The 12,411-nt window shown below is 48.7% G+C and overlaps 1 protein-coding gene across 1 annotated transcript in view; it reads right to left on the bottom strand.

Moving 5' to 3' along the window:
* Positions 1-7,267: 7,267 nt before the first annotated feature.
* prr36b (proline rich 36b) overlaps positions 7,268-12,411 on the bottom strand; it is a 29,071-nt gene continuing 23,927 nt past the window's right edge. Inside the window, exons 4-5 of the mRNA XM_062408447.1 lie at positions 11,714-11,937; positions 7,268-11,509 (exon numbers count right to left, since the gene is read on the bottom strand). Coding sequence (XP_062264431.1) covers positions 8,502-11,509; positions 11,714-11,937 — 3,232 coding nt within the window. The 3' untranslated portion in view covers positions 7,268-8,501. The remainder of the gene's footprint in view (positions 11,510-11,713; positions 11,938-12,411) is intronic.

Below are 12,411 nucleotides of genomic sequence, written 5' to 3'. Positions count from 1 at the left end.
TATTCCTTTATGTTATATTAAATCTGTTCTGCTCTTTGGTCAGCGATGGTCGTTTTAAACGTGTGTAAATAAACTTTGACTTAACAATGAGACATCCCTGCCTCTGCCTCGCTCCAGGGTCTCGGGTTCCACACAGAAGAAGTTCTGTCCCTTTTGGATCTTTGGGATCATTCAGCTGCTGGAACAGACATATCTCAGTTTTAAGACCTGAAGGTTTGTGCTGTTTGCTTCTAAAAGGTCAGAGATGTAGTTTGAACAGAGACCATGGAGAACCTCATCAGTCAAATGTCCGAATGTCCAGGGTGAGCCAGTGTGAACAGCCTGAAACAGGTGATGTGATTGTTGTTGCTGGGATTAGTTTAAAAGTCCGACAGCTGAGTTCTGAAGATCCGGCTCATCGTTGCACCAGAACCTCACTGACCCACTCATAGGTACTTGACCTCTCCAGATGTTTGATATGAATTATCAGAATAATTTGTGCCGTGACAACTGACAAAGCCCTTTCGTTTATTTGGCAGGAAGGATGCACGCTTTTATGTTGAAGCCGATGCACCACTTCCTGTGCTGGTGCTATGGCGTTGTACAGGAAACCAGCAGCTGAAGAGAATCCCCAGTCTGAGACCTGTTGATCCACATCCACACTTTATCCATCCTGTAGATTCACTGTGTTCAATGAAGATGCAGCTTCCTGGTGAGATGAAGACACAATGAACAGTGTGTCTTCTGAGATGAGGTGTTCAAGAGCACTTCAGCAGGATGAGCACCCCCCCCCACACACCCACCCACACACACACACTGCCCCGGTGGTTGATGTATATTAATTCATTTTGCTCTGACTCCTGTATCTGTTCTGTTCTGCAGAGTCACAGATGAAATCCAACATGAACTGCACACACATGAATGAATGAATGAAAGGACTCATTGCATCAGGGAGGATCTAGTTCTGCAGCAACAGTATCACCACTGTATCTCCAGGGCTTCTCACAGATGTGATGGAGGCATGTGCTGGGAGAGACCCCCCCCCCCCCTCACCCACAAACACCCATTCATCACACTGTCGATGAAGTAAACAGCCACAGAGCTGTTTGCAGAACTCAGACAGTGTTTGTCATTAAGGTTCAGGGTAGAGAAGGTCAGGGTTTAAACTGAGAGGAAGTCATTAACCTCATATGAATTATGTGTTAAATCAGCAAACCTGCTTTCAGGAAGTTACAGAGATCCGAGACATCTAAATTTAACCCACTGAATTACCTTCAGTGCATCAGAAAACATAAAGGATTTAAACATTAAAACATATATTTAATCAAAAAGAGGCCCACTGCTTTTCACCTCTCAAAATGTTTCTGTAAAACCTATGAATTTTTTTTTAATGATTTGTTTCATCCAATATTTTGGAAGTACACCCGTGGGCCTGCTAAACACTGTGTTTTTTTTAATAATGAGATGTTTCTTTTAAACAAGTAGATCTGCAATAGCTTAATCTTTTAAAATGCAGATACAATAAAGATGTGATGGTTAAAAAGAGGTTAAATGTTTTTAAGAATATTAAAATGTATGTGTAGTGGTACAGCGGTACCGTGGTCAGCACTGTCACAACAAGAAGGTTCTTGGTTCCTGTTCTCAAGTTCTCCCTGTGTGTGTGTTCTCTGGTTCTCCAGGTTCCTCCCACAGTCCAGAGACCTGCAGGTTCCTGGGACTCTGAATGGTTGTGTCTCTCTCTCTCTGTGTGTTCCTCTTATGAGTCTCTGGTGAACCTGCTCAGGACGAACCTCACCTCCTGTCCGGTTCACCTGGTTTCAGCTGCAAACATCATTTAATCATCTGAACATAACCAGAAGACAATGGACGGATGCAGTAACAGCTCCGCGCCAATAGGGGGAGCTGCAGCCCTTTAACACACCTCCCTCCAGGGTCAGCGTTTAGATGTTTGATGATGTTGCATCTTTAACATGATTACATTTTATTATCCAATATTGATGATGAGGTTAGTGCCTCTATCAGCCCCCCCCCCCCCCCCCCCGGCCCCTTTAACACTATCAACAAAATCAATATTATCATGATTGAGGTCATTTGTCTCTTGTGGATTCATGAGATTCAGTGTTTTATTGACCTCTGACCCCATAATGTCGACTCCACTGAGGCTTCATCTGAACGGAGACACATCAGAACTGATTCAGGGTCAGTTAGCTGCAGCCTGATTGGATCTGAGACGACTGACGTGAAGTGAAACATGATGAACTAATGATGATCAGTCACTGGACCTGAGGTTTTTAATGGATCTCCTGGTGGAGGAGACAACACTTCAGTATCACCGATGCTTCACGTGTTCTTTCTCTTTCTCTTATTCCATCAATTAGCATTTTATTCAATCGGACAAACAGCAACACAACAGATTTCACATCCTTTTATTTTTGGAGCGCAGCAGAGATTTGTCACATTTCTTTCTAAAAACTGGTAAAAACACAACGACACCACAACAGGAGCTGCTGCAGTAAAACGGATGAAGATGGTAAAACATTCATAAGACAAAATATGAATAATTCAGACACAATATTATTTGTATGATATGAAAATGAATGAAAAGTTACACAAGAGTTTAATATACCAACTAAACATAGGTTAATAGTTATAATTATAATCGCATGCAGAGTTGTTGCTATAAGCTGTGCTTGCACACACAAGGTTTAACCTCAGGAGAGTCTGATGCTGTAGCAGCTGGTCACACAAACACAATGTGATAGAACATGCATACAACGTGGCTGCAGTATAAACCAGGTAGAAAACTATATATATGTACACGCTGCTTTCAAATGGCATAAATATTAAATAGGGATTCTCTTGATTCATATAAAAACGTGCACGTTACTGATATGAGAGTACAGGGGAGAGATTCGACCAACAGGGGGCACTGTTGTTAGATGTTATTTTCATACAATCTCAGCCACACCTCGACTGTTCAGACACAAAGAGAAACAGGTGCTTTCTCTGTCTACACGCACACAGACACACATACACACAGACACACACAGGCGCACACACACACAGACACACACAGGCGCACACACACACACACAGACAGACATACAGACACACTCACACACAGACAGACACACACACATCAAATCAGTTATTGATATACGATGATTTCCTGATATGTTCTAATCACCTGTTGTTCTGATATATTGCACAAATCACAGTGTATATAAATGTGGAAGCTCTTAATTGTTGTATATGACGATAGTGAACACATATGAAGTATGACGAGCCCCCCCGCCCCCCCCTCCTGAACACCCTCACCCATCCAGAGCAGCACATTGTCTCACCCTCCGATGACATCACCCAGTAACCCCGGAGACTCCCTGAATACAGGCCCACCCAGGAAATGAGGTTACAACTTTGGAATGTGAGGGGGACGACAACAACCCCCTCCCCCCCCCCGACCAGCACCCTCGACCCCCCCAGTCCAGCACCCCCCTCCCATCTCCCTGCCCCCTTCACAGCACAACAAGGAGGGCCCTCTTCTCCCTCTTATCCCCCCGACCCCTCTTCTTCCATGACTGACGGCTCTATTAAGTCCAGACCAGGAGAAGTCCCATCTATTGACTGGGTGATGTGAGCGGGTGAGGGAGGCAGGGAGGGGGGATGGAGGGGTGAGGCTATATAGCAGCAGCAGCAGCATCTTCCCATCAGGGTTCATCACAACACAAACACACATGTTTGAAACATGTTATACAACTGGGCCACTTACCTGTGTCAACACATGGGCCCGGACAGAAAAACAGAAGAAACAACAAGTGCAATTTGTCATAGCATCGTCAGATCCCTCGTGTGAGAGGGGGGGTGACGTGTGATCTTCAGTGTGAAGGGTGAAAACATAGAAGCAATAATAACAATAATAATAATAATGTCTGTGTGGTCACGTGATGATCGCTCTACAACCACATCACCTCTCTCATTCTGTAAAGTGCCTTCAGATCCGACTGCTCTGTGTGATGTGTTGTTTTCAGTACAGACACAAATCGGTCACTAGTTTCAGTCTTGGCTGTAGTATTTCATTTCCATGATTAAAGGGACAGGTCATCATTTAGGGAGATGTGCTGATTGGCTGGTTCTCCGGTGGAGACTTGGGTGAGAGAATCGATCACTCGCCCACATCTGGCTGTTAGCTTAGCATAACGACTGGAAATCAAGAATCAGCTACTGTGGATCTGAAGGAAACAAGGTGTTAGTTCCTTGGACGTTGTGTTTTCTTTTCAGGTTGTTTAACGTTTAAACAATTCTTCTACATTTTCATTGATTTCTTAGAGAACAATTGTTTGGGGACTGTTATTTAAGAGTTTGTGCAATTTGGTGCAGATCCAAATCAAAATCCAGATCTAGTGAATTTAAATGTGGTTTCATAAGGACTTCATCACTATGAAAACAAAACTGTACAAGTTACTGTTTGTGTTTTATGTGTGTTAGGGGGGGTGGCCAGTATATATGTACATGCTAACGAGCTGCATGACTAGTCCATGCTGAGTGGAATCAATCTTCTCATCCAGTTCTCCACCAGAGAGCCAATAAGCACATTTCTCTAAATGTTCTGTGATCGATGGACCTGTCGTTTCCTCAGTGTTGAGTCTCCACCTCCACCACTGTCCAGTCTCCAGGGGGGGAGCTGCCCTGACTGTCTGGGGAGTAGCTGCTGACGGAGGTGACTGTAGCGACGGGGGGGCTGAACTGCGGCAGCATGTTGGGCCACATGCTGCTCTCCAGGGGGCTCAGGGTGCCCCCGGCCCCAACGGGGAGGAGGAGGAGAGGTGGGCAGCCTCCGTCCCCGGACAGCATCAAGGTCTGGTTGATGAGCTGCTGCACCATGTCCACCTTCTTGTTCCACTCCAGTTCCTGTGGAGGCACAGGACGCAGCTGCCTGTTGAACTCCTGGGCGGAGGGGGGGCCCCTCCCCACCGCTTGTTTGTTCCGGTTGTCTCCTCTGGCCTCGTCCTCCTCGTCGCTGGTCTCCATGGCCTCATAGATGGTGCAGAGGCCTGAGGACGGGGAGAGCATGACCCCGGTCGGGCTCCTCCTCAGCTGCTGCTGCTGCTGGACGTGTTTCTGCTGCATGCGGTACTGCTGCTCCAGCTCCAGCTGCCACTGGAGAACCTGCCTGCGCTGGCGGTGCTCCTGCTGCTGCTGCTGGAGCTGCAGCTGCAGGAGCTCCTTGCGTTGCATCTCCAGCTGCCTCTGCTGGTCCAGCCACTGCCTCTTCTGCCTCTCCTGCTCCTGCCGGTGCTGCATCTCCCTCAGCTTCAGTTGGTGCTCCTCCAGCCTCTTCAGCTGCTCTCCACCAGCAGCTCCACTGGTCTCTATCAAAGGAGGAGGGGGCGCAATGTTGGCAAAATGTGCCGCAAGACTCGGATCGATGGGTCTCCTGTTTCCTGGGACCAAAGCCAAGTAGTGGCCGTTGGCTATAGAGCCGGGGGTCGTGTGGTTCTGGTTCTCGTTGTCTTCCTGGGAGTGGGCTCCATCCGCCTCTTCTCTCTTCTCGTCTCCTGTGAGACAGTCAAGATCACTTGTTGCATCCAGTGGAGATGCATGCATCAACAGGGTGGAACAACAACAAGGGCCAGGAGGAGCAGGGTTCAGGAGACATCTGACAAGAGGGCGAAGAAGGTAGAACGCAAAAAGAAAGGGGGGGGGGGGGGGTCCTCAAAAATAAAGTGACATTCATGACACAGGAACTGTAGCAACAAACCAGGAAACAGGAACACAGCATAAGGTGCAAGGTGTTTTCTCTCTGAAGTTGCATTTCCGTTAGAAAAATATGTATTACTGTAAATCTATTTAATAATGTAAACTACAGCACATCCCCTTGAAGGTAGAAGAATACTGAGGTTATCGTGCAGGACAGAAGTCGTAAAGACACAGTACAGAAGAGACAACATGTACTTGAAGAGACAAATGAACACAGGGAATCAAACTCAACACAAACATCACACAGAACAGACTGAACTTGTGTTAATGTATTGTACGCTTTGTTTAACTGAAAGTTCTGAAGCTGATTCATTTTATTTTGGGCGCCTCTATTAAACTTCATATTGTCCAATGTCCCAAAACGGAAACCTGAAATCAGGGCTCACACAGTCTCAGGAATTCATTCACCATCAAAGCTGCATGATAGGAGGAGATTCAGGTACAGGGGTGTGTGTGTCTGTGTGTGTGTGTGAGAGGTCAGGTGTGTTTCTATTCGAGGGTTTTGATGAAGAGGAGCAGGCAGGTACGAGAGGGAGAGGGTGTTTGTTCTTCTTTGGTCAACATTGGGATGCATGGATGCGACAGAGAGGAGATGTTGCAGGATGTTTGTGTGCATGTCGGTGGAACTTTACAGATCTGAGCACGTTTCACCTCGTTATGATCATGTGTGCAGACAAATCTCAAAGAGAGAAAGGTGTGTTAGAGATTCCCTGTGAAGTCTTTGACCACTAGAGGGGGGGAACAGTTTGTAAAGCGGGCCCCTGTCTTGTTTTTGTAATGTCGGCTGCTGGTTTTACACCACACTGCGCCAAGAATGTGGAAATCTTGGAGCCACTCGTCTGGCGCAGAACAAGCCTCTGGGAGCAACGGCCAGAACTTTGGGTCTTTCAGTGCAGACAGAAGAAAAGAGGTCCACTCTCTGTCTTCCTCTCTGTTTACACTCTGAACTGTTTGATCACACGAGTTTCTCCACCCTAAACAAACTGTGGGACCTTTTGTACAAAATCTGGTCCCTCAACTCCAGATTCTTCAGATTCAGATGTAGAATATGTTGCTAGAGATTAACGATGTTGGAAAGGCCAACGTGAATGTTAACAATTAATCATTTAAAATATTCGGTTTTGCAAATATACCTCAAATATACAGAGTACACATTTGTCTGGTCATAAAAAACTTCCACAGGGCATCTTCACATGAGCCTCACTGACTGAACGTGTGTTTTCAGTGTCATGTTGTTCAGCTTTGTGTTGAATCTGAATCCGTGAGTACGTCTTGGACGCACAAAGCATGCTGGAGTAGAACACGGCACCGGGACGCCATCGCCTCATTGACTTTGACCAAAATTCCATTTGAGATACAACATCGTTGTACAATGTTGCATCACTTCCTGTTTACCAGTTATTCCCATGGTGAATAATGAGGAGGAACCACGGGGGATCAGTTGTGTAGACACACGAGTACACAGCGATTCAAACACAAGGACAGTAAGTTCATGCTGGAGCCACAGGGGAAATAAGAAACAGGAACAAAATGCCTTGCAAGGATGTTTTAATGGAATTTTGAAAGATAACCTAGTGTGAACCATTCACTGATGAACATGTCTAGTGTAGAATTGTTTCAAATTCAAGGTAGTACACAGTCTCTTTGTTAGTTAAACATGCAATATACTGTTGAAATAGTAAACCAAACGCTGACTAGGAGAAACCTCTCAGCGAATGTAAAGCTGTGTTGGACAATGCACGGTCTCATCACAAATAATGGGCTAGTTGTTAGATCCGCTAACTGAGGCCGCAAGAGAAGCCACGTAAAAACCAAAAGCCTGAAACACAAACTGTACGTGACTGCACGTTATACCTTAACCACCTCCTGACGCACACATTAAAAAACTTCACCAACTGCAATCTAACACTCCCATGACTAACACATCTGCACGGGCTGGCAGCCCTGTTAATAACTAGCCTTTTATTTTGAAAAGCTAAAAGTCTTGAAACAGGAACACAAACTTGAAAAAAGTAGCATGTGACTATCACTATGGTGCTGTTGAACATGAAGCGTGTGTACACAGGGTAGGGAGGACCCGGGGTCTGCACCGCGAGGAGGAATCTGCGCTTATCGAGGAAACGTCGGCGCCAACTCCGCCGGGTAGACCGGTGCCGATTGGCTTTGATGAACTACAAAGAGTCGAGAGTTGACGCCTCAGTTCCCTCGATAATCGTAAAACCCTGTTTCGCAGCTCAGGCTCCCGGTTTCAACAGAACGGAACAAAACAAAAAAACAACAAATAAGCAAATACAAAACAAAAATAACCAAAAAAAAAAGTCATTGACATTTGTTCGGTAAAAACAGTAGGATAAATACACAATGAGTCCATTTCATTCCATCAATTATTTTTTTTTCTTTTCGGTTTAAACGCTCAGTCACATTGGACCAATCAGTCCATACCCCATCGGGGGCTACAGGATATGCAGTGTTACTTAAAAAGAACATTCTACTAGAAAATGGTAGTAGCTATTGTACAGAAAGGAGTTTAAGCCAGACACTCATAACCAGAATCATAACAGTATGAAAGAGGGAGGCTTCACTTAAAGTTTGCTACAGTCATTTTTCCTCATCTCCGCTCTTTTGATTTTTTAAAATCATTTCCTACAATCTGGCTCTCCTCTGTTTCTCCTTCTAAGCCATCTAACTCAACTGGAGAGAAAACAGACAACAGGTAAGGGGAGGGTTGTGGGGAAAAGGTGCATTCCAGGGGTAATAGCAGGGACTTATACGTTACCTGCAAGAAAACTATCAGTCTTATCACAAATGGTAGAGTAGTACGGTGGCTGGCTATCGTCGGTGTCACCGGACTCCTGGGCCCCGAAGTGGCGACTGGACCCCAGTGGATCGACCCCCCCGAGGTGGTCTGCGCCAACCTTTCCACCCAGCATGTAGTGGTGCTCGTCTAGGCTGGGCGCCATTCCTCCAGGAAGGCCCAGTGGCATCAGGTCCACAGGTCGACCCAGCAGGTCGTCTGTGTAGGCAGTGGCGGCCGCCGATGGCAGGGTCAGCTCCTTGATGAAGGACGGGTCCTTGGCCTCCTCGGGCAGCTGCTCCTCGTTCTCCAGGGAGAAGATCCCCGGGCTCTTTCCGCAGCTCTCGGCCATCGAGTGGGCGTTGGAGTTGGACGTGGTGCAGTCGAAGCCATAAGACGCCACAGAGTGGGCCGACTGGGGAGTGGCCCCGCCCCCGTCCTCTTCGCAGTCTCCAGCGGCTGCTGCCTCCTCATCTTCGTCGAGAGCTGGCAGATTACCGGTTGGAGTGGGGCTTTCAAATCCAGCACTCTCATCCATCATCATCGGTGCGTCTGGGTCGTTGATCTGCATCTCACCCTCAGTATCACTGGCCTCGTCTCCCGAGGTGGAGGGGGAAGAAGGGGCCGATGCTGGGGCAGTTGGGGGTCCGGTTCCTAGGACCTCGTCGGCAGGGAGCGTCTCGGCCTCCTCCTCTTCTCCATCACCTTTCTCCAAGTGGATGCCCAGGTCCTGCTCCATGTCAGGCTGGACTGAAGCAGGCACCGGGGTGTGCTGCTTGTCAGAGCGCGACTCCACCCCAGAGCTGCTGTCGTAGTCCCGGAGTTCCTCTGGCGTGCTGGTGTCACTGTGAGCAGACAGACCTGTGCCACTCTTAGACATGCCCATAGCCGGGCCAGCCAGAAGGTCCTGTTCCTCCTCGGAGCCCTTCATCTCCTCGTGGGCTGACTGGAGCTGCTGGGCCTCTGGCTGAGAAACGAAGGAAGGGCCACTGCCGTCAAAACATGTCTGGGCAGGAGACTGAGTTGGGGTTTCAGATTCGGCTGCCCCATGGTCAGACACCGGGCTGGGGGAGGAGACAGGGAGCAGTGAGGCTGGTTGACCCCAGGTATCAGCGAAAGGGTTGGTCTGGCCCCAGGAGGCGGCTGGTGGGATGCAGGGGGGGGGAGCAGAGCGATTGAGGTTGTCTAAATGCTCCTCCTCATTGAAGTCATCTTCATCTACGTTTCCACAGCTCTCTGTGACGCCTTCACTGTGCATCTCTACATCCTCATCGTCCTCCTCATCATGCTCCTGCTGCTGGAACACCTTGTGGCGCTCCTCTATCCTCTCTGAACTCAAGTCCATATCATCCACCCGCTCATCCTCTTCATCCTCGTCCTCCTCTTCTTCATTGGCCAGGGTTTCCACGTTGGGCGAACCCATGAGATTACCATCTCCCTCGGAGCCACGGAGGCTTGAATCGATCATGGCATCCGAGCTCTGGGTGCCCTCTAAGATGGCTGTGTGCTGGGTGCTGCTGAGGTCAGAGACTCCCTGCTGCCGGCTGCTGGTGCAGCTGCTCACGTCCTCCGAGTCCAACCCGGACAGGAGGTCATCACCGTGCCAGCCCGCCGAGCCGCCGAAGGCTGAGGAGCGGACCTGGAACTCCTCAGAGGGCTGAGAAGTGCTCATGTCAGTGGTGAAGGACAAAGGCTGATGGCCTAGTCTCCTCTGTTCCTCATCTTCATCCTCTTCCTCCTCATCATCATCCTCATTGATCTCTTCATCAGCCTTTTCCACTGCCTCCTCCTTTTCATGAGGGGAGGTCAGGTCCCTGGGGCTGAAATCGTCCAAGGGCGAGACAGCGAACAAGGGACTTTGTGCCTTCATGTTAAAGGCCTCTGCAGATGTAGCTGTGGAGGGAGGCATGAACATGATCTTCTCCTCTTCGTCGTCATCTTCCTCCTCCTCCTCCTCCTCTTCCTCCCTCGTCTCATGTGAGAATCGTTCTTTATTCTCCCTCTCCTCTACAGTCTGGAAGTTCATCATGCCGACTGTGCTCTCTGACACAAAGTCAGACGAGGCCAAGTGCTGGTTCGTGTCCCAGGGGTTAGACTGAAAGTGCATGTCCAGCCCAGAGGAAGCGTTCTGTGGCTCCCTGACTGGAGAAACTGGGCCTGGTGGGGAGCAAGGAGGAGACATGACAGTCGTTCCCAAGGAAGGAACCGACTCCTGGAATTTGAAAAGGTCCATCTGGGCCGACACGGGAACACTGGAGGCTTGATCATGGAAAGAATCAGCTCCTAGGTCTTCCTCTAATGACAGCTGAGACAGTGGTTCTGCAAGGGGTTCTGGAGATGGTTGTTTTACCTCTACTGGTTCATAAAGAGGCTCAGGTGTTTCCTCTCGTATGGGTTCTGGTGTTGGTTCTCGAGCGGGTTCTGGTGTTGGTTCTCGAATGGGTTCTGGGGTTGGTTCACGTACAGGTTCTGGGGTTGGTACTGCTGTGGGCTCTGAGGTTTTTTCTTGTACTGCTTCAGGAGTTGTAGCAGTCAGCTCTACAGCTACGTCAGCGAGCGGTTCTGGTTCTGGGTCCTCTGGCACGGCGATGGCAGCTGCAGCCGTAGCAATAGAGGCAGCAGCCGCTACAGCGGCGGCAATTTCCATTTCAGGTTGGGCAGCTGTTGTCGCTTTGGGGCCACGCTTCACCGGGGTCGGGGTGCTGCTGCCCACAGTTTTCTTGGGGGTGGGGGTCTTGGCTCCAGCCGATTTGGAGACGGGCGGTTTGTAGGGTGTGGACTTACTCTCTAGTGGTTTTGGGCGGGTGGGTGTCTTTGTGTCCACAGACTTGGTGGTGGCACTTGTAGGCTTTTTGGTGGGGGTGTCTGATTTTGAGGCTGTTTTGGGGGTCTCTGTTTTGGCGCTCTTCGTAGTGATTGGGGTGCGGGTGAGAGGAGAATCTGCAGCCTTTTTGAGTGGGGTTGATGGTTTGGTAACATCTAGGAGGAGAACGGAGCACAGGTTATGGTTAACTAGTTTCATAATGAAACTGAAACACAGCATTTTATAATCCACAATAGACCAGAACTCATTACTTAAACGTTCTGTAGTGATGTCACTGACTATAGGTTAAGGATGAAAAGGTTTTCGTGATTTTTATTGTCATGCTTACAGCTCATACATGTTTATGACATCATCTTTACCTTTCTTCACAGGGGTTGAGTTTCTGGATGTTTGTGATGTGGGAGCTTTGCCACCAGAGGGGGTCGAGGAGGTTGGTTTGGCGGCAGCCGGCTTGGCGGCGGAGGACGGGGTTCTCGGAGTGGGGGGTTTGGATGCAGCGGGGGAGCTCTTGGCTGCACCTGCGAGGGGCTGCCGTGTTGCGCCTGTGGCTGGACGAGATGACGCCGATGTGCCGGTTGTTGGCCTGAAGTGAAGAAGACAAAGGACGTGGTGAACAGACTTTCTTCAACATAGATATAAGTGCACATGTTCTTTCTAGATCATGATCTCTCTGCTGGTCCGCTCTTAGACATATGCAAACAAGCTCAACAAGATGCTGAGTTCCTTTTTTACATTAATTGAAGGTGACTCAAGCATTTGCGTTGACAAGCCCCTCACAGCGAGTAGGAAACATCAGGTCACAGTCCACCCATGTGCTGGTCAGCGCTCAGAGGGATAGTGACAGGGAGCAACACTGTGATGTCTCACTCATTAGTCCGAGCCAGAAGACAGACCCCAGGACACAGAACAGACACCATCAGGGTTTGCAAAGCTTGCAGGACTGAAACTGTACGAGGGTTTGGAGGCTTTTCACCTCACAAAGAGAGGACAGAACATCCTTAATGAGCTTCATTACCTTTACAGATGGAGCTTCAGCCCAAACACAGTGAGTTGTTGA

Source organism: Platichthys flesus, chromosome 16, assembly GCF_949316205.1.
Source record: "Platichthys flesus chromosome 16, fPlaFle2.1, whole genome shotgun sequence".
In the NCBI taxonomy this organism is placed as follows: Eukaryota; Metazoa; Chordata; class Actinopteri; order Pleuronectiformes; family Pleuronectidae; genus Platichthys; species Platichthys flesus.
The sequence above is the reverse complement of the archived record's forward strand: the minus strand, read 5'-3'. Positions and strand labels throughout refer to the sequence as shown.